We start from the raw sequence: 23,889 nt of genomic DNA, 5'->3' as shown, positions 1-23,889 counted from the left end.
CAAATGTTTGCCCAGTGGCCATATTGGATTGTATCGTGACACAAGTTGATATGAATGTGAAGATTATAGTACAATATATATCCTTGTATCAAGTTTAAAGGGAATCAGTTAAAACAGAATGGCCACCCAGCGGTCATGTTGGATCATATTGTGACATAAGTTGACATACATATATACATAGTACAATCAATTTGTCTTTGTGTAAAGTTTTCATGGAAATTGTTCATGTTCACCCAGTGGTTATATTCGATCGTATCGTCACACAAGTTGAAGTGCATATGAATAATACGGTACAATATATATCCCTGTACCAAGTTTGATAGAAATCGGTCCAGTCATGTCCAAGTAATGGTTCTGGATGTGAAAAAATCGTTAAAAATGGCCACCTGGTTTCCATTTTGGATCACAACATAAATTCACATGCATAATTATGCATGTAATAGAACATTGTTCTTATACCAACTTTGAATGAGATCTGTTCAGGCATGTCTGCATAATGGCTTTGAACATGAAAGAGTTGTAACAAAAAGGCTGTCTAGCGGCCATATTGGATTGTATCACAAAATAAATTGACATGCAGATGTATGCCATAGTGTGTTGTCCTTAAACCAAGTTTGATAGAAATCGGTCCAGTCATGTCTAAGTAATGGTTCTGGACATGAAAAAATAACTAAAAAAAGGCCGCCTGGTGGTCGTATTGGACCGTATCATGACATAAATTCACATGCATATGTATGTAACACAACTTAGGCCCCAAAAAAAAGGTTTTGTTTCCCGTCCTAAGGTAATTTCAAAAATGCTGCGGTGATGCATTTTTTTTTTTTTTTATTGGTGGGGGGGGGGGGGGGGGGGGGTGTGTGGATACACACAACTGGTGGATCGATCAACCATAAACATTCCCCAAGAACGCTGGCAAACTGTTCTCCCAAGGATTATTTACTGCTTTTGCCATCCCAAGTTACGATCTTGCAACCACCTGATAATGGCATTGTGGAGTTCAAAACATCTGTTTGGGCGATCCAAATTATGAAATTTGGCCACACTTTTGAATGTCTTTGAGTCATCAGAACATGGAAGGCATCTTTAACAGGTTGCTGTGACACTTTGTCACAGTCTTCGATCAAAACGATCTTTAAGTACTTGCCAAATTCAACTATGTCTTCCAGTTTTGCTTGTAGGGGGACACTCTGGAAATTTCCGTCATATACACGTGACACGCAAAGCCTCAATACGGCATAGTTCGTACTGTTCAGGTAGAATAAATCGATCCCCAGAACTTAGAATACCTTTACATAAGTCCTCGTACAATCTGCATATCTTGGTGGAACTTTCAACATCGACAAGTCCAAATGGACGCAAGATTTTGCTGCCAACAGACACTTGAATGGACAAAAGCATAGCAATATTAAAATAAAACATCCCCCTCACTGATCTACCACAGGCAACTGACAACGTACGAAGTATTTCAACTGTAAAAAAAATTCAGTAATTGTAATACTATATATTTATGGTAATTAAAGAATTCTTGTTCAGATGTACCTCTATGCATTTCGTCATATTTACATGTTAGTTACATTCGAACGCGTTTCTCGGGTAGTGTTCACGTTTATCTCAGCTAACGCGTACGCGTTCTCTGTAGTTCACTTCTCCTCGAAAGTAAGCGCACATATCACACTAGTACACATGAATGATGATATAGATGGTGGGAAAGCTTGAGAGGACGTAATCGAAAAACACTATCAAAAAATAGAAATCCTCGCTTCAGTTTGTTGATGAGTAAAATGCATGATTAAACAAAGACTTATATAATTGTAGCGTTGCGTTGTCTTGTTAGTCACTTCCGCATTTCACGCTTTCCTACCTTGTCTATTTCTACACATATGTCGCAAAAGTAGTCATGAAGTATTGTACGATTCATAGATATATTTGCCAAAGTTGTGTTATATGAACTCAGAAAAGGGGAAATTTAAGAAATTATTTCTAAAAAACGGTCCTTATCGTGAAAATTTCGGTTGCTTCGCATAGCGTTGCGTATACTATAAACTGTTTGTGTGTCGATCCGCTAGACGTTCTGTCTCACGAGCTTCTACAACACATGTATTACAGAGTACGCGTTCATCCTTATAACATGTATGTACGCGTCTACATGATACGCTATGTTCCAACGTATTCAGACGAAATGTATAGAGGTACCATCAAATTACCAGTACTTTAATTACCCTTTAAATATACTAATACAATCACTGAATTTTTTTACAGTTGAAACATTTAGGTGGCGCATTTCACAAATCGCCAGTGACGTCTGAAACAATAAAGGGGAAACAGAATAAAAACGAATGATGCGCATGGTTTGGAATGACGCGCGCGAGGACGGGAAACAAACCCTTTTTTTTTTTTTTGCCTTACACTAACTTTGAATGAGATCTGTTCAGGCATGGCTGCGTAATTTAATGTCTTTGGATATGAAAAAATCGTAAACAAAATGGCTGTCTGGCAGCCATATTGGATCATATAACAAAATAAATTGATGTGCATATGTGTGCCGGCTCCAGGAACAATGTGGAGTTGACAGTCAAATAACTTACCACTGTCATCAATGGCTGGTTTAATATCTACAGTGTGGAGTTGACAGACTGGCATGTCAGGTGATGGCCTGGTTAGCATAAATCTCCTGGTTTGATGTAACAAATGAAAACAAACATTTCTCACAACCAATTAACACATATAATTTCTGTCCATATTATAACATTACTGTTTTTAATTACAATAGGGTTGGTGTACTGTTTCATTCTATGACATATGGTGTGTTTTTCACACAAAGAGACATATTTCAACAATAACACATACACCACATTCACAGCATGTCAGTGTGCTGGTGTGTTGTCAGTAACCAGTAGACTATACAGTCTAGTGCATGTACCATGTTGGTGTGTTGTCAGTAACTAATATACTATACAGTCTAGTGCATGTAACATGTTGGTGTGTTGTCAGTAGACTTAGAGTCTAGTGCATGTAACATGTTGGTGTGTTGTCAGTAGACTATACAGGCTAGTGCATGTACCATGTTGGTGTGTTGTCAGTAACTAATATACTATACAGTCTAGTGCATGTAACATATTGGTGTGTTGTCAGTAACCAGTAGACTATACAGTCTAGTGCATGTACCATGTCGGTGTGTTGTCAGTAACTAATATACTATACAGTCTAGTGCATGTAACATGTTGGTGTGTTGTCAGTAGACTTAGAGTCTAGTGCATGTAACATGTTGGTGTGTTGTCAGTAACTAATATACTATACAGTCTAGTGCATGTAACATGTTGGTGTGTTGTCAGTAGACTTAGAGTCTAGTGCATGTACCATGTCGGTGTGTTGTCAGTAACTAATATACTATACAGTCTAGTGCATGTAACATGTTGGTGTGTTGTCAGTAGACTTAGAGTCTAGTGCATGTAACATGTTGGTGTGTTGTCAGTAGACTTAGAGTCTAGTGCATGTAACATGTTGGTGTGTTGTCAGTAGACTATACAGTCTAGTGCATGTAACATGTTGGTGTGTTGTCAGTAGACTTAGAGTCTAGTGCATGTAACATGTTGGTGTGTTGTCAGTAGACTATACAGTCTAGTGCATGTAACATGTTGGTGTGTTGTCAGTAGACTTAGAGTCTAGTGCATGTACCATGTTGGTGTGTTGTCAGTAACTAATATACTATACAGTCTAGTGCATGTAACATGTTGGTGTGTTGTCAGTAGACTTAGAGTCTAGTGCATGTACCATGTTGGTGTGTTGTCAGTAACTAATATACTATACAGTCTAGTGCATGTAACATGTTGGTGTGTTGTCAGTAGACTTAGAGTCTAGTGCATGTAACATGTTGGTGTGTTGTCAGTAGACTTAGAGTCTAGTGCATGTAACATGTTGGTGTGTTGTCAGTAGACTATACAGTCTAGTGCATGTAACATGTTGGTGTGTTGTCAGTAGACTTAGAGTCTAGTGCATGTACCATGTTGGTGTGTTGTCAGTAGACTATACAGTCTAGTGCATGTAACATGTTGGTGTGTTGTCAGTAGACTTAGAGTCTAATGCATGTAACATGTTGGTGTGTTGTCACTAACCTGTCAGTGTTTGATTCTGTTAGAAGCCAGGCATCTTTTGATGGTAAATGAACAGATTTTAAGTTGAGAGGTAGATCAATACTATAACCAGTACCTTGTAATACATCCACAACATCTAACTTGGAGCTGTAAAATAGGTAATGGTAATATTTCAACAAGAAACAAGTTTTCAGTTATATATATAGTCCCCAACTTGTGCGCTTAATATCAAAAGTTATTGTGCAAATTTGAGTGGTGTCTCTAGATACTATACTTCATTTATCAACAAATTTGCAATTTGACTTTGATTATGGAGATCAAAGGCAAAGGTCAAGATATAAAAAGAAAATTTATGTTTGGGTATAGACATTTAAATGGAATCTTTGTTTATGGCACTTCTTGAGTTAATGTACAAAGAAAGATTGTTGTCATTTCACTATGAAAATATTTGTCAAGGTCAAAGGTCATACAATGTCTAATTAGAAAGCCCATCATTGATAATACACAGGTAGGCATTTGAATGGTGTCCATATACTAATAATAATTATAATTTATTTATTGCCATTATGCATCATTTAGAAATATATTAGGAAAAGGTTGCGATGTCACTCAGAAAAAACAATCTAAAATCCACACAAGACAACACCAAAACTGGTGACATAAGGCAAGAGTAAAACTATTAAAACTGTTAAAACTATACAAGTTAACCAAAAGATTATCATGACAGTGACTGAACTGCGTGTGGGAAGAAACTGTCGCTAAAACGTACCGACCTGACTTTTAAGGATCGATAGCGGCAACCAGAAGGGAGCAACTGAAAAAGGTCATTTGTGGGATGCGTACTGTTAGTAGCAATAGGAGAGGTTCTGTGGACAATTTGTTGGTTGTAGAAATTTTCAAGACATGGCAAATCTGTGCCAATTATTTTCAATCCAGTGGTTACGATCTTGTTCGGCTTCAATTTATCACTTTTGGATGCGGCTCCAAACCAAACTGTTATCGAAACAGTTAGTAAAGTTTCAATAATTGCTCTGTAGAATTGGACCATTATACTCCTGTAGACTTTTTTAACCACCTCAGAAAGTAACGACATTGCTGTGCCCTTTTCATTTTCATGATGTTATCAGTATTCTTATCCCACTTTAAATTATCCAAAATGATAGATCCTAAGAACTTCAAGCTGTTCACAATTTCCATGGGTTTGCCATTGATTTCAAGTTGTTCAAGCTGTGATTTGTTTTTCTGGAAGTCAATGATCAATTCTTTTGTTATCAAAACATGGAGATCAAGGATATTTTCTGAGCACCAGCGAACAAGATTATTAACTTCATTGTGATACGCACTTTCATCTGAGTTCTCTATAAGACCTTCCACAGTAGTATCATCCACGAACTTAATTATTGATGTACTTGGTTGACTGGAAATACAATCGTATGTGTACAATGAATATAGAAGTGGGGGACAGAACACACCCTTGCAGTGCACCTGTATTAAGTACGATTGACGACGACAAGTTATTGCTGATTTTGACAATTTGAGGTCTCCTCAATAGAAAATTGAGAATCCACAAATTAATGGATTGGAGAAAACTGATTTCTTAAAATTTCTCTTACTAGTAATTTGAATGGAAGAATATGAAGCTGAACCAGTCAACAAAAAGGATCCTTAGATATCTATTTGACTTTTTAAGATGCTCAAGAGACAAAGTGGGACAGCGTCTTCAACAGATCGATTTTGGTGATATGCAAATTGGAATGCATCAAACCTAGGACTAAGAATGGTTTTCAGAAACGCTAGAATTAAACATTTGTCATGATTTCATAACTACAGATGTTAATGCTACAGGTCTATAGTCATTTAAGCATGATATGGAAGGTTTCTTAGGAACGGAAATAATGATTGATTTCTTGGAGTATTCAGGAAGTTTACCTAGTTCAAGAGACAAATGGAATATGTTTGTGAAGACACTCGACAGTTGATCCGCACAGTTCTTTAGTAGACGAGGTGAAATACCGTCTGGTCCAGGAGCCTCTTTAGCATTTAATGCTTAAACTGAGTTTTGACATCAGATTCTTGCACAACAAAGGGTGGACCATCTGGACAGGTGTCAACAGTTGGCACTGGTTTGGTGTTCCTGTCATCAAACAGACCGTAAAACTTGTTAAGTTTATTGGGCAAGTCCAAGTCATTTGCATCAACTGCATGAGATTGTAGTTGGATATATCCCTTGCCAGATTTTATTGGAATTATTCACCGTGAGGTCACTTTCCAACTTCTTACAATACAATATCTTCTTTTAGCCAATGTGATACTTTTCTGCAGATCGTACTTAGCTTTCTTGTACAAAGCATTGTCACCCGATTGAACAGCAACTTCCTTCGCTCAAAGTTTCTCTTTAACTTCAAAATAAAACCATGGTTTATTATTCTGGTAGATTCAACTTTCTTACTACGATCAGACTTGTAGAAGGTATTTTATATTATACAGCTGAAAAGGATTCTCCAAGAATTTTACTAACAGTTGATTTTGAGAAGGCCTTTAAATTGATAAACTTGAGTGTTCTTTTTAATTTAAACTCTTGAAACATTTGACTTTGGCCCTTCATTTATCCAATGGATCAAGACTTTGTATTCAAACATATCAAGCTGTGTGATGAATCCCAGGGGCTCCACCAGTACCGGGTGTTTCAATCTGTCTTGTGATGAATCCCAGGGGCTCCACCAGTACAGGGTGTTTCAATCTGTCTTGTCATGAATCCCAGGGGCTCCACCAGTACAGGGTGTTTCAATCTGTCTTGTCATGAATCCCAGGGGCTCCAGTACAGGGTGTTTCAATCTGTCTCATGATGAATCCCAAAGGCTCAGTACAGGGTGTTTCAATCTGTCTTGTGATGAATCCCAGGGGCTCCAGTACAGGGTGTTTCAATCTGTCTTGTGATGAATCCCAGGGGTGCCAGTACAGGATATTTCAGTCTCTCCCGTGATGAATCCCAGAGGCTCCAGTACAGGGTATTTCAGTCTGTTTAGTGGAGTGCGGCAGGATGATCCCATCTCTCCATTGTTGTTTATACTTGCCTTAGAAATGTTTCTATCTCTCTGCGATCTGACATATCAGGGGTATTGGTTTTGAGGATACGCAAGTAAAGAATGTGGCCTTTGCTGATGATTTGATGGTTTTTTTGAGTATTAAGTCCGGTAATAGTCTTTTTAAACTTCTTTGGGATTTTCAATTAATCTCTGGATTATCTGTAAACAGTGGCGTATGTGAAGCAATGTGGTTGAGTAAATGGCTGAAATGTAAATCAAAACCATTAAAAGTTAAATGGCCTGAGGGTCCCCTTAAAATCATAGGGATTATTGTATCATATGACAAACAGACTGCCATTGAACTCAACATGGCAAAACCAACTGAAAGTTTACATAAATGTCTCATTTTTTGGAAAATGAGAGACCTTACTCTCCTTGGCAAAGTCCAAATTATTAAAACATTGAGCATCTCTTGTTTCCTTTATGTGCTAAATCTCACTGAGCCCCATATTGACCACCTCAAAAAAATTAATAGATTCCTTTTTTTTCCTTTCTGTGGAAAGGTCCCGACAAGGTTTCTCAGAACACTGTTATTGGCAGTATAAGAGATGGTGGTTTGGGTATGCCAGATATACATGCTATATACAAAGCTCAGAGAATAAATTGGCTCTCTTGCTTATTAGACGAGGAAGTGATACATCCATGGAAACCGTTTTTCACAAAAAAGATGAAGGTTGTAGAAGGTCTTAAAGTTTTACTTAAGAGTGATTATAATATTAGATGCCTGCCTATGTCTTTATCAGACTTTGAATTAAGTATGCTAGACACCTGGAAAAAGGTGACACTAGATACAAGTCCTGTTAAACATTTTTTGAATCAGAGTATATGGAATAATTGCAATGTGGTTGTTGGAGGTAAAGGTGTATTTTACAAAGATTTTTATGATGCAGCTGGGTTTCTCTTATATTGGTCAACACTTGGATAGAAGAGGGAAACATTTAGATTGGGATAATCATGTTAGTACAGTTAGATATAGTTTACTTCACCATGCATTCATTAAATGGTGGGGTATCATTCTGTCCCTTCCAAAAAAGTGGAAGGAAAATACTGACATGTCACAATTTATTGCTTTAGACCAAGAGGAACACACCATTAATATTCAATTCTCAGATGCCTCAGCCTATACCAGTGTAAAACCAAAATTATCACTTTAAAGCTCACATCTAATTACTTCATTTCACTCATTCACAGATTTATTTTAATTTAGCTCTTGAGGCTAATGTTGTTGCTTGGGAAACCAATTACCAGTTACCCTTTAGACTCACACTGGACACAAAACTAAGAAATTTTCAATGGAAACTTTCACACAATATTCTTATGACAAATACCAAGTTGTACAAAATGTTCCCACCAAGAGTGGCCTCTGCAGCCTGTACATTTTGAGGTCTGGAAGAAGAAACTATTCTTCACTTATTTTATAACTGTTGATTGATAAAAAACATTCTGGCAAAATTTCTTTGAATTAAAACTGGGGCCAACATTTCCAGGTGCGAACTGTGGTTTCAGCAGAACAACTTCTTTTGAGGAATACATCATTGCCAACTCTTTTAAATTTCCTTTCTGTTAATAGCTAAGAGATATATTTATGTGAGTTGTTGTAATGGGAAATTACCCAATTTTATATCATTTAAACCTTTTGTACACAGAATACAAAAAACTGAGTTTGTTATTGTGAATCATACACAAGAACAAACTTGATGCACTTTAAGAAATGGGGCAATTTTTTCTAAAAAACTTGGTCCAAATGATTTATAGTGAATTGCAATCTTTTTCTTGAATTACTTTTCAGCTTTTTGTATTTCTTCTTTGTTGTTCAACTTCTGACTGAAATATAACATTTTGTTAAATACAAAAAAAACTTTCTTAGTTAGACCACATACACTTTCACAAAAAGCAATGTAATCACATTGAATTGGTATACTGATGAGGAAAATGACAGAATGGTCCGAGTTCCCAAGTGAAACACCAAAAATAGCCCTGCTACGTGAGAACATGTGCACTGTAGATTTCTTTTATGATCATTTCAGTTTGAATCAAAGATTCTACATTCCAACAAATTCCACAACTTGTCACTTAGCAGGGCCATTTTGTGTGTTTTCAAGCGAAGTAGAATACATTCAGCAAATTTAGTTTGTGTTGAACTAGCATATGTACTGAATACAAGATGGCCAGCTGGTACCTGTCAACACAAGCAGTACTGTACAGTACAGTATTTGTATCGACCATGTAGTAATATTTCTTCACTCTCCAGTGTCAAGTATTTGTTGATATGATAATCCCTTGCACACTGCAAACCACCTACCGGTAGGCTGGTATATTAATTGCACTGCAAGACCACCTAGGTTAGTTTAATAATAGACAATAGCAAGATCTCTACGTTTAATATAAATGTCATGTTCTCTAGGTTTATTACAATTAATAGTGTAGTAGAGTACGGCAGAATAACACAAAGTTTTATACATGTACACTCAAAACACAATGTATTGGTAGGACAGAGGTACATACAATGAGAGATGGATGGATAGATGGATGGATGGATGGATGGATGGATGGATGGATAGATGGATGGATGGAGGATGTAGATGGACATGGGTCATTTCGATAGCCTCCTCCAAGCATTGCTCATTTTTGGCTGAAAACAGGGTTCATGGGAGAAAACTCACCCTTGTTCTTCATAGAATACAACCCAATTATCCAATGCAAACTCTCTACACATCTTATGACAGGGTGGGTCAGCTGACTGTGAGAAATATCCAGCTATCTTGTCTTTAGCACCCTCTAGAACTGAACCAAGGAAAAGTCTCCTCAGAGCGCCAGTGTTGGGATCAATTAACAGGATAGTATTGGTCTGATAAGAAAAAAAAATATACAACATAAGATTCGGATAAGTTTTGGTATTTTGATATTTGTGATAGAATTCTAAAATATTCAGGTAATGAGAACTTGAATATAAGTTTGAATAGCAAAGCATTTGTGTTTTATTTTGTAAAATTCTTTTCTGTCACAAAGAATATAATTTATGATCTGTCTTTTGAACAAAGTAAATTATCTAACGATACATGAATAAGGACACTTTACAATTATTACCCTGGCATAACAGCCCTGGCGTAACAGCCCTGACATAACAGCCCTGGAATAACAGCTCTGACATAACAGCCCTGATGCATTGTCTAGCATGCAGAGTCTGGTACATGGTATACAGTGTCTGGTATACAGTGTCTGGTATGTGGTGTCTAGTATGTAGTGTCTGTAATACAGTGTCTAGTATACAGAGTCTGGTATATGGTGTCTGGTATGGAGTGTCTGGTATGCAGTGTCTGGTATGGAGTGTCTGGTATACAATGTCTGGTGTACAGTGTCTGGTGTGGAGAGTCTGGTGTGTAGTGTCTGGTATGTAGTGTCTGGTATGTAGTGTCTGGTATGCGGTGTCTGGTATGCGGTGTCTGGTATGCGGTGTCTGGTATGCGGTGTCTGGTATGCAGTGTCTGGTATGCAGTGTCTGGTATGGAGTGTCTGGTATGGAGTGTCTGGTATGTAGTGTCTGGTATGCAGTGTCTGGTATGCAGTGTCTGGTATGGAGTGTCTGGTATGTAGTGTCTGGTATGTGGTGTCTGGTATGTGGTGTCTGGTATGCGGTGTCTGGTATGCGGTGTCTGGTATGCGGTGTCTGGTATGCAGTGTCTGGTATGCAGTGTCTGGTATGGAGTGTCTGGTATGGAGTGTCTGGTATGCAGTGTCTGGTATGGAGTGTCTGGTATGTAGTGTCTGGTATGTAGCGTCTGGTATGTAGCGTCTGGTATGTAGTGTCTAGTATGGAGCGTCTGGTATGTGGCGTCTGGTATGTGGTGTCTGGTATGTGGTGTCTGGTATGTGGTGTCTGGTATGTGGTGTCTGGTATGCGGTGTCTGGTATGTGGTGTCTGGTATGTAGTGTCTGGTATGCAGTGTCTGGTATGCAGTGTCTGGTATGTAGTGTCTGGTATGTAGCGTCTGGTATGGAGCGTCTGGTATGTGGCGTCTGGTATGTGGCGTCTGGTATGAAGTGTCTGGTATGTAGTGTCTGGTATGCGGTGTCTGGTATGCGGTGTCTGGTATGTAGTGTCTGGTATGTGGTGTCTGGTATGTAGCGACTGGTATGTGGCGACTGGTATGTGGCGTCTAGTATGCAGTGTCTAGTATGCAGTGTCTAGTATGCAGTGTCTAGTATGGAGTGTTTGGTATGAAGTGTCTGGTATACAGTGTCTGGTATGCAGTGTCTGGTATGCAGTGTCTGGTATGTAGTGTCTGGTATGCAGTGTCTGGTATGTGGTGTCTGGTATGTGGTGTCTGGTATGGAGTGTCTGGTATGCAGTGTCTGGTATGCGGTGTCTGGTATGTGGTGTCTGGTATGGAGTGTCTGGTATGGAGTGTCTGGTATACAGTGTCTGGGATGTAGTGTCTCGTATGTGGTGTCTGGTATGTGGTATCTGGTATACAATGTCTGGTGTACAGTGTCTGGTGTGGAGTGTCTGGTATGTAGTGTCTGGTATGCAGTGTCTGGTATGTGGTGTCTGGTATGTAGTGTCTGGTATGTAGCGACTGGTATGTGGCATCTAGTATGAAGTGTCTAGTATGCAGTGTCTAGTATGCAGTGTCTAGTATGGAGTGTTTGGTATGAAGTGTCTGGTATGCAGTGTCTGGTATGTGGTGTCTGGTATGGAGTGTCTGGTATACAATGTCTGGTGTACAGTGTCTGGTATGTAGTGTCTGGTATGTAGTGTCTGGTATGCAGTGTCTGGTATGTGGTGTCTGGTATGGAGTGTCTGGTATACAATGTCTGGTGTGCAGTGTCTGGTATGCAGTGTCTGGTATGGAGTGTCTGGTATACAATGTCTGGTGTACAGTGTCTGGTGTGGAGTGTCTGGTATGTAGTGTCTGGTATGTAGTGTCTGGTATGTAGTGTCTGGTATGCAGTGTCTGGTATGTTGTGTCTGGTATGTGGTGTCTGGTATGTGGTGTCTGGTATGTGGTGTCTGGTATGCGGTGTCTGGTATGCGGTGTCTGGTATGCGGTGTCTGGTATGTGGTGTCTGGTATGTGGTGTCTGGTATGTGGTGTCTGGTATGTGGTGTCTGGTATGCAGTGTCTGGTATGCAGTGTCTGGTATGTGGTGTCTGGTATGTGGTGTCTGGTATGGAGTGTCTGGTATGCAGTGTCTGGTATGGACTCTCTGGTATGCAGTGTCTGGTATGCAGTGTCTGGTATGCGGTGTCTGGTATGCGGTGTCTGGTATGGAGTGTCTGGTATGTAGTGTCTGGTATGCGGTGTCTGGTATGTGATGTCTGGTATGGAGTGTCTAGCTGGTATGTAGTGTCTGGTATGCGGTGTCTGGTATGCGGTGTCTGGTATGTGATGTCTGGTATGGAGTGTCTAGCTGGTATGTAGTGTCTGGTATGTAGTGTCTGGTATGTAGTGTCTGGTATGGAGTGTCTGGTATGCGGTGTCTGGTATGCGGTGTCAGGTATGCAGTGTCTGGTATGTAGTGTCAGGTATGGAGTGTCAGGTATGGAGTGTCTGGTATGTAGTGTCTGGTATGGAGTGTCTGGTATGCAGTGTCTGGTATGGAGTGTTTGGTATGAAGTGTCTCGTATACAGTGTCTGGTATGTAGTGTCTGGTATGCAGTGTCTGGTATGTGGTGTCTGGTATGGAGTGTCTGGTATACAATGTCTGGTGTACAGTGTCTGGTATGTAGTGTCTGGTATGTAGTGTCTGGTATGCAGTGTCTGGTATGCGGTGTCTGGTATGCAGTGTCTGGTATACAATGTCTGGTGTGCAGTGTCTGGTATGCAGTGTCTGGTATGGAGTGTCTGGTATATAATGTCTGGTGTACAGTGTCTGGTGTGGAGTGTCTGGTATGTAGTGTCTGGTATGTAGTGTCTGGTATGTAGTGTTTGGTATGCAGTGTCTGGTATGTAGTGTCTGGTATGTGGTGTCTGGTATGTGGTGTCTGGTATGCGGTGTCTGGTATGCGGTGTCTGGTATGCGGTGTCTGGTATGCGGTGTCTGGTATGTGGTGTCTGGTATGTGGTGTCTGGTATGTGGTGTCTGGTATGCAGTGTCTGGTATGGAGTGTCTGGTATGCAGTGTCTGGTATGTAGTGTCTGGTATGTGGTGTCTGGTATGGAGTGTCTGGTATGTAGTGTCTGGTATGTAGTGTCTGGTATGTGGTGTCTGGTATGTGGTGTCTGGTATGTAGTGTCTGGTATGTGGTGTCTGGTATGTGGTGTCTGGTATGTGGTGTCTTGTATGCGGTGTCTGGTATGCGGTGTCTGGTATGCGGTGTCTAGTATGGAGTGTCTGGTATGTGGTGTCTGGTATGTGGTGTCTGGTATGCGGTGTCTGGTATGCGGTGTCTGGTATGCAGTATCTGGTATGCAGTGTCTGGTATGCAGTGTCTGGTATGCAGTGTCTGGTATGGAGTGTCTGGTATGGAGTGTCTGGTATGTGGTGTCTGGTATGTGGTGTCTGGTATGTAGTGTCTGGTATGCAGTGTCTGGTATGCAGTGTCTGGTATGCGGTGTCTGGTATGTGTTTCTAGTATGTGGTGTAATCAATCTGTAAAGAATGTTACCACGACAAGGCAAAAGTTAGCCATAAAATAACTGGCGTAAACATAAATGTCACAAGATATCTACATCTCACTATAGAACTTAGTATAGATAATCACAGTAAATGTTGTGGTGCTGCTACTACACTATAATCATGCAGTTTGCTGTTTGTTAGCTGACAACATATTTTGGCAAACTGACTACAGTTGGAAAGGCAGTGGTTTTTTTAAAACTTGATATGGATGCTATAAATGATTACGGGAAGCACAGAAAATGCTTAGCTGGTTGCTACAATATGTAAAAATCTACATGATGTTGAGGTAAGACAAACTAATCCACTATTTAGGGGCAAATTGGGCTTTACTATTATAACATTACCTGTTGTTCATGTAGAATAGCTTGTCCTTCTAGTGGCCTACCTAGTGCAGCTAGTTCAAACCTAGGATGCCAGGAATATCTGGTGTTTGGAAAGATGTCGTACAAGTCGACGTGTTTGATGGCTTGTTGATTTGTGAATGTGGTATAAAGACTGGCTGGACTTGATGTCACGACATGGATAATATCAGTCAACATATCTGAAACACAATGATTTCATGACATGGATAATATCAGTCAACAAATCTGAAACACAATGATTTCATGACATGGATAATATCAGTCAACATATCTGAAACACAATGATTTCATGACATGGATAATATCAGTCAACATATCTGAAACACAATGATGTCACGACATGGATAATATCAGTCAACATATCTGAAACACAATGATTTCACGACATGGATAATATCAGTCAACAAATCTGAAACACAATGATTTCATGACATGGATAATATCAGTCAACATATCTGAAACACAATGATTTCATGACATGGATAATATCAGTCAACATATCTGAAACACAATGATTTCATGACATGGATAATATCAGTCAACATATCTGAAACACAATGATTTCATGACATGGATAATATCAGTCAACATATCTGAAACACAATGATGTCACGACATGGATAATATCAGTCAACAAATCTGAAACACAATGATTTCATGACATGGATAATATCAGTCAACAAATCTGAAACACAATGATGTCACGACATGGATAATATCAGTCAACATATCTGAAACACAATGATTTCATGACATGGATAATATCAGTCAACAAATCTGAAACACAATGATTTCACGACATGGATAATATCAGTCAACATATCTGAAACACAATGATTTCATGACATGGATAATATCAGTCAACATATCTGAAACACAATGATGTCACGACATGGATAATATCAGTCAACATATCTGAAACACAATGATTTCATGACATGGATAATATCAGTCAACATATCTGAAACACAATGATTTCATGACATGGATAATATCAGTCAACATATCTGAAACCCAATGATTTCACGACATGGATAATATCAGTCAACATATCTGAAACACAATGATTTCATGACATGGATAATATCAGTCAACATATCTGAAACACAATGATTTCACGACATGGATAATATCAGTCAACAAATCTGAAACACAATGATTTCATGACATGGATAATATCAGTCAACATATCTGAAACACAATGATTTCACGACATGGATAATATCAGTCAACATATCTGAAACACAATGATTTCACGACATGGATAATATCAGTCAACATATCTGAAACACAATGATTTCATGACATGGATAATATCAGTCAACATATCTGAAACACAATGATGTCACGACATGGATAATATCAGTCAACATATCTGAAACACAATGATTTCATGACATGGATAATATCAGTCAACATATCTGAAACACAATGATTTCAAAAATAAACCACAATTCTGATCTTTTAAAAAATATGACATTTGGAGTAAAAGTATACAAAATTAGGGACAGGTCAGTTTCTCAAGCCGGGGGGGGGGGGGTTCCGTGGATTTGTCCATCGGGCCGACAAAAAGTCACTTTCAAGACATTTTCAAGCAATAACCTCCACGTTTTATAAGACAGCACCATCAAGTATCAGAAACTATTCTTTATAACTTACATAGGGTTGAAATATGTTCTTTTAAATGGGATCATTATATACAAGTAGTAAAGGTCAGCACATCTAATGGTAGTATCATTGGTAGGGGAGATTTGGAGTTTTAAGGCAATATTTTGACTATCTTGGTAAACATTTCACATCTTAAAAGACGATATCATCTCAAATTAGCATAGGGTGAAAATATTTAAGAAAAGTTTAATACCATCATGACAGTAAAAAGGTTGGTGCATCTGATTGCTGGTTGAATGCATGAGTGACATCTGGCAGATTTGCTTCTATTAAAGCAATGTTTAGGTTATTCATAGCCTTTGAGGTAATATTTCCAAGCTTTGAAAAGCATATCACATAAAATGGGCCTGTAACATTGGTATAGGGGCATTAATATTACATGTGTAGTAAAGTCACTGGTACGTTAGAGAACTTTAGATGGTCGTGCCTAGTGTATAATAGAAACTGGAATCTGATGAGATGTGGTGATTTGTAGAGTCAATAACATGTAGTGTACAAAATAGAAAGTGTATTAATCCCTTCTGACAAGTTCATAATGAAGAGTAGAACAATTTTATTAATATATTAACTTCATTTATAAACTATCTATGAAGATTACCATTACAAAACCTTCAAGTTCACTTTTGCCCCAAAGTGTAATATAAGTGAAAGCATTGATTGTGAAACAGCCAAGCATTTACATGACATCACCCACATGTAATGGAGAAACTGTTGAGAAAGAAAAACTGTTTAAAAGTCTCAATTCAAACAAGGTAAAACTTACAGCAGATACCACCTACTTAGTAAAAAGAACCGGCTAGAAAATATTGCTGATTCCATAGAACTAAATAAACCAATCTCTCAGCTTGAAATACAAAAAACAATAAGTACACTCAAGAACAAAAAATCACCTGGATTAGATAATATAACCAATGAAATGATCACAGCCAGCAGAAACATTCTCATTACACACTTTCAAAAACTTTTCAATGTAATTCTCAAAAGTGGCCATTTTCCTAGCTGCTTATGGGTATAATTACAATGACCTACAAAAAAGGAGACAAGACAGATCTCAGTAACCATTGTGGCATCACCCTTTTAAATTGTCTGAGTAAATTATTTACTTCAGTCCTGAAACAGAGGCTTGATGAATTTAACGACAATAATTAAAAAACAGGTTGGCTTTCTACCTAAATTTAGTACTAGTGATCACATATTTGTTCTAAACCAGTTAATTACAAAATACCGAAGTAAAGATAAAATACATTTTTGCTTGCTTTATAGACCTGAAAAAAGCCTTTGACTCAATTTGGCATGAAGATCTTTTCCACAAATTGGTACTCAATGGCATCACAGGATGTTTCTATAAAGTAATCAAAGCTATCTATTCAAATGCAACTGGATGTGTTAAGACAAAAAATGGTCTGAACTGCCAATTTCCAATACAGAGAGGTATTAGGCAAGGGGATGGCCTCAGCCCCCTACTATTTAATATCTATGTAAATGATATAAAAAGACAAATTGATATGTCAAACAATGACCCACCAACTCTTTTAACTAGCAGGCTGTCTTGCTTACTATATGCTGACGATTTAATGTTACTATCGGAATCAAATACTGGTCTACAAAATGCCCTCAACACAGTCAAAATCTTCTGTGAAAAATGGCACCTAGATATAAATATTGCTAAATCGAAGATAATGATTTTCAATAAGTCAGGAAAATGTTATAGAAATTTAGATTTTACATAAACAATCAAGTACTAGACTGTGTTCCCTCCTACTACATGTACCTTGGAATAAAACTTAGCACTTTAGGTAAACTACACAGGGCACAAGATGACCTAAGATATAGAACACTGAAGGCACTGTTTAAACTAAAACAGGACCTGTTTTTAGAAACAACTATCCCCATCAAATTACATCTTAAATTATTTGATGCAGTGATGAAGCCCATTCTGCTATACTGTAGTGAGGTTTGGTCACATGAAAACATAAATCAGTCTCAAAACTTAATGAAATTTTCAACTCCCAAGGAAAAACTACACATAAAGTTCTGCAAATTCCTACTAAATGTAAACTGTAAAGCATCCAATACAGCTTGCCTTATGGAACAAAGTCGCTACCCCCTACTAATATCTGGTTTGACACCAATGTTCAAATATAGGCTAAAGATCTCACAGAAAGCAGAAACTACCCTAAGGAAGCTTACTGTCTGAGCAAAAATTTGGAGTCCAGTGGAAAACAGTCATGGGCCACAGGAATGAAGCAAACATTAAAACTTTTTAGTATAGATAAGGGGTTCTAGGACAAACGCCCCCCCCCCCCCCCCCCCCCCCCCCCCCCCGGACAAATGCCCCCGATAGGACTGTTGTTGCCTACGAATAGAGATCAAAAATATCTAGATTTTGGGAAGTACACTTGAAATATGGGTTTATCACCTTTATTGTATTATTACCAAAAGCGTACTTATAAAGCTTATAAGGTGTGCTAATAAAGCCGCTAATGGGGCTGAGAAAGGCGCATTTGGGGCGGCTTACTTAAAATACGCTCTTTATCACTTGTAAATTGTATTATTGATGAATGGATTGAAGCTGCCTGGGAAGATGTTTAATTCAACCAAGAAATGTGTGATTTCGGGCGGTGATGTACTGATATTCAAAATGACTAAACTCAAACACAATCATTGTTATATACACATACACATTTTATTTTGGGCATTAGACTGAAATTGTGATGACAGTAAAGAAAAATACAAACAAACAAAGTGTGATAAACATGGGATTTGATTTGATTTGTAAAATTCATAAAACAATAGAAGTGATAAAAACCAAATTTTAAGTACACCACCTGAAATCACGTCTTTCAATAGCACTATAGTAGAAAGTCGTGAGCATCCTTGGTCTTTTCATTTGTAATACAATAGAAGAGCCATAGTCCTACCGTAGGCATTTGTCCTATGGGGGCATTTGTCTGGGGGGCATTTGTCCTACGGGGGCGTTTGTCCGGGGGGCGTTTGTCCTGTTACCAGATAAGGTCTGGACAGTTGAACCAAACCACTCCAACAGTGAAAACCTAATTGCTAGATTTAAAGAAAAGTTAAAGTTGCTTCTCCACAAAAATATAATGGACACAATAAAGGACAACGATGACAAACAATATAAAAATAAATTACGTACATATAGACAAATAATAATAATAATAATTTATTCAGGAACAATAGGCCACCGGCCTTAATGTTTCAACATTGCTACAAGAAAAAAAGAAATATCACTGGAGGACGCTATTATGTCTGGTTCACAATTACATTTTACAAATAATGGTTAACAGTAACTTGAGCTCGTTTTTTCATGGCAACGAAAATAAACTTGGCAGTATTACGCAAAATAATCCTACTTGTCGTCTGCATGAGTTGTATAAATTTTTCATGAGTCGGAAAGACATAGAAGTATCTTGGAATATATTTCTCCCTCAAATCGGTGTATAAGGGACATATAAGACAAAAGTGAAACTCATCTTCTATGTTATTTGTTTCACAAAAAATACAGATTCTGTCTTGTCGATCGTTCCGTAAACAACGATCTGATTCAATACGCAAAGAATGACAAGAGATCCTAAAACGACAAAAACTCTCTCTGTAACAATTATTATCTATAATGTTAAGATAAGGCTCTTGTCTAAATAACATTTTAAATTTTCTGTACAGATCGAGTTTTGGGAAAAGAGATAACGAGCTTTGCCAGTCCTGTCTGTCTATGTCTTGACAGCGCTGTTTAAAAAAAGTAACAAATAGTTCAGGGTTATCAACCCCTTGATTCAACCATGCTTCGCCCATACCAACAGAAAAAAGTAAATTTTTAACCCTATATGCCCAACACGCTTTCCCAAGTTCAGCTTCACGAAATTCAAAAAGATAACACTTATGGGCTAATCTATCAACCGGCATTGACAAAAGACGGATCCAATATTTAATAATACGAACAAATCTGAGCGAACGCATAGTAAAGCGGCCTAATTCACCTCGAACAGCAAGATTTGATGCGTTATGGTACACTTTCAGAACAAAACGACAGAACTTGTTATGAACAATCTCTATTGCGTCGCCCTTGTCAAAACCCCATACTTCACTTCCATACATTAAAATGGGAGAAATCTTACAATCGAATATTTTAAAGGCAAGATCAATATCAGTAACATTAAATTTTGCAATCGCCCTCTTAACTCCAAATAAAGCTTTCGTTGCTTGGTTTGCAAGGTGACTTTGTGCCTTGGCCCACAGACCAGAACTCGAGAACATAATCCCAAGGTAATTATAATTAGGGGCAACATCTAGTTTTGTGCCATTAAAAAACCACTTTTCACAAGACTTAAGCCTACCACCATGTTTGAAGACGAGTACTTTTGTCTTAGCTACATTGACCTTCAGATGCCATTTGTTTGCATACATGGACAAATTGTTTAGGAGACGCTGCAGACCAATTGGTGTGGCACTGTAAAGAGCTAGATCATCTGCAAATAATAGGTAAAACAATTTAATGGAGGCTATGTGAATTCCAGCAAATTCATGGTGCAACGCATCCCCTATGTCGTTAATGAACAGAGTAAATAATAGTGGCGACAAAATGCTCCCTTGTTGGACGCCAAGTTCACAACGAAAAAAGTCAGAAATACCAACAGGTGTACGAATACATGACTTAATATCAACATACATTGAGCGTAGAACTGAGAAAAGTTTTCCTTTCATCCCTACTTTAGCAAGTTTATAAAACAACATATAATGATTAACTCTGTCAAAGGCTTTCTCAAAATCTACGAACACACAATAAAGTTTGCCACTAAGAGAAAGATAACGATTGATAATAGAAGATAAAATATACACATTATCTATGGTAGAATAATTTTTCCTAAATCCGGCTTGTAATTCAACTATTGGGTAATACTGCTCAACCCATGCAAGCAATCTCTGATAAATGATATCGCTAAAGATTTTCGTTATGGTCGGCAAAAGGGTTATACCTCTATAATTATTTACGCAATCCTTGGACCCTTTTTTGTGAAGCGGAACAATCAAACCTTTCACCCACTGCCCGGGAAAAGACCCCGTAGAGAGAATTTTGTTGAAGAGTACAAGAAGTAAAATTTTGAAATCCGTTGGAACATGTTTAAATATTTCTGGTGCAATTCCGTCATGACCTGGGGCCTTATTAACTTTTAAACGATTAATTGAACTGTCTAGTTCGTCACTAGTAATTTCATGGTCAAGGATATCAGTGTCGACATCAAGGTCAAAATCAGAGTTACTATCTAACCCTTCTAAGAATTCTTTTACTTCTTCTAGAAATGAATCATTGATTGAAGAAGACTGAGCACCAGAATCAGAAAAAAGTTGTGAAAAAAAGTTAAACCAATCTTCTAGTTGAATATTCCTGGATGGCCCTGCAGCCTTAGTTTTTAACAAAGACCAAAACTCACTTGAGTTAGATTGCTTGGCGGCATTGAGCAGTTTACGCTTCTCCAGTTCTGTGAAATTCTTCTTCTTATCTCTAATAAGAGATTGATACGATCTACGGAAATCTAGATAGTTATTCAAACTAGCATGTGTCCTCTTATTACGAAAATAATTAAGAGCTCGACGAACTTGTTTTTTCATAGCATGACACTCCTCATCAAACCAGGTGCTCTGTTTACGCTGTACATTATCTCTCGTTAGGAATTGTTTTCGTTTCATACACTCAGACGCATTGCATAACATTTCAGAAAGAACGTCAGCAGCTCTTGAAATACCATTAGAATCTAAATGAGCAAAGAAGTCATTTGATAAACTTTGAAACCGTTCCCCTGTCCAAAAGGAGTTAAACGTTTGAGCAAGACTGTCATTCCAGATATATTTACAACTTTGATCTGAAGTTTGTGTAAACGTCTGAGGACTTTCTACACTTGGACCTGCTTTAAGAGAAAACGTAATAGGCATATGGTCTGATTCAGGTCTATCTGAAATGCTGAAGTCACGAAATAAGTGGAAATTATCAAAATATGCAAGCACATAATCGATAACACTGCAACCAGACTGTTTCATAAATGTAAAATGTCCAATACCATTATCTCTAAATATTCTACTCTAAATATTCTATATAGACAAATTAAATCAGATATAAAGATAGATAAAGTAAACATTTGTATAGCGCCAAAATCCAAAAATAAAAATTGTTCAGAGGCGCTTCACAAAATATAATTTAAAAAAAGAAACTTTCCATAAAATACACAGTCTAAATAATGCAATGGAAAAGAAAATGTTCCACAAATGTTCCTTATGTCTAAAAATATCAAAAATAAGTTTAAGTTCAGATAATACGCTTAGAAATACGCTTCTCTAAAAAGGTAAGTCTTGCAATGACAAAACTTAGAATTAGTGCACATATTTTACATATAGAAACTGGAAGATACACAAAGACCACCTTACATGTATCAAGCAGGACATGCCCTGTATGTAAACAAGGTGAAATAGAAGACAAGGAGCATTTTTTATTACGCTGTTCAGGATATCAAAATGAAAGGAAAGAACTCTTTAACAAATTAAATATATGTTCTAGTACAAGCACGGATAATGAGACTGATAAAGATTCTTAAAATAAAAGACACAAATAAATTAGTTGAAATAAGCAAATTTATTCAACAAGGATTCAAAATTTGAGAATATCATTTGAACAAAAATATACCAGCTGCCTCGTGATATACATTCGACAATTACATGTACTACCTTTCAGGCCCTCTGATTACATGTGGCCTTAGAGGCTCATCATAATCTGTATAACCAATATGCTGTGTTGATTTTCACATTGTATTTTTCTTTATACTTTATTGTATTGTATTGTACTGGCATTTAGTAATATAGATAAGGTTGCAATAAAGTTTATTATTATTATTATTACATGACATGTTCTGTAACTAGTGTGGTAGCTAGGTAATACATGTATATGTATATGTATAGTTATGCTGATCCATGCTAGGTATAGGTGTTCATTTTCTGAATGATTATCCAGTTGCCTATCCAGCCCTGTTGTTATCTTTGCTATATACACAATCATTTACCTGTTTGTATGGGCATGGTCATGTTGCTAGATATATTTGCATTCATTTCTTGAATGTTCATTCACTTGTCTATGAATCCCTGATGTTACCTTTGCAATATAATATATGTGATCATTTGGCTGTTTCCACAGGTCTTGTTGCTTGGCATATTTGCACAGTACTACACTTTTTGAATGTTTGTTCACTTGTGAAAGAATCCCTAGCTGTTGTTATCTTTGTGAAATACACCACCGTTTAGCTGTTACTATGGACGTGGACATGGTTGCTAAGGATATTTGCATACATTTTTTTTGAATGTTTATTAGCTTGCCTTACCAGATGATGATGTTATATGACCAAAAGATACTGCCATTTGGTTCTTGCTAAGGGTGTGGTCATGGTTGCTGGGGCCAATTGTGTCAAAATGATCTGAAGGAAATCTGCAGAATAACACTTCTAGAAACATCTCACCAAATTTCAGTTCACATTGACCAAGTGCTTTTTGAGTTATGAGTTTTTGACAAAAAATTCACATTTTTACACTTAATTTGCATATCACAGATGAGATCATTATGTGCTTAATATTTCCTCGTAAATATACCCCCAGAAAAATCATAGATGTAGAGCTAAGTTTCTTGCATAAATCATGAAATTGCAAAACCATACCCTTACTTACGAAAGGCATTCAGTTTAAATCTGGTTAGCCCTAATTTGCATATCACTGATAAAATCATCATGTTATGAACAAATTTAATTTACAGATCCCAAGAACATTCCCACCAAATTTTAAACCACTCTGCCAAGGAGTTTTTGAGTCTAAGTTTTTTGATCAAAATCATATACCTGTGATGTGATCATTTTGCTTTGAACAATTTCCCAACTAAACACCAAAAGTAATGTCCCCACCAAATACCAAGGCATCAGTCTGGTGGCAGTTTTTGAGTCGGACACACACACACACACACACACACACACACACACACAGGTGGACAAACACTGCATCATGCCTATAGCAC

The 23,889-nt window shown here is 37.7% G+C and overlaps 1 protein-coding gene across 1 annotated transcript in view; it reads right to left on the bottom strand.

Moving 5' to 3' along the window:
- Positions 1-23,889, bottom strand: part of LOC144442171 (von Willebrand factor A domain-containing protein 8-like) — a 234,867-nt gene that overhangs the window by 65,298 nt on the left and 145,680 nt on the right. The window contains exons 28-31 of the mRNA XM_078131440.1: positions 14,142-14,338; positions 9,841-10,025; positions 4,113-4,238; positions 2,586-2,671 (exon numbers count right to left, since the gene is read on the bottom strand). Of these exons, the coding sequence (XP_077987566.1) occupies positions 2,586-2,671; positions 4,113-4,238; positions 9,841-10,025; positions 14,142-14,338 (594 nt within the window). The remainder of the gene's footprint in view (positions 1-2,585; positions 2,672-4,112; positions 4,239-9,840; positions 10,026-14,141; positions 14,339-23,889) is intronic.

This window comes from Glandiceps talaboti, chromosome 11, assembly GCF_964340395.1.
Source record: "Glandiceps talaboti chromosome 11, keGlaTala1.1, whole genome shotgun sequence".
Taxonomy (NCBI): Eukaryota; Metazoa; Hemichordata; class Enteropneusta; family Spengelidae; genus Glandiceps; species Glandiceps talaboti.
This window is presented reverse-complemented; position numbering and strand designations above follow the sequence as displayed.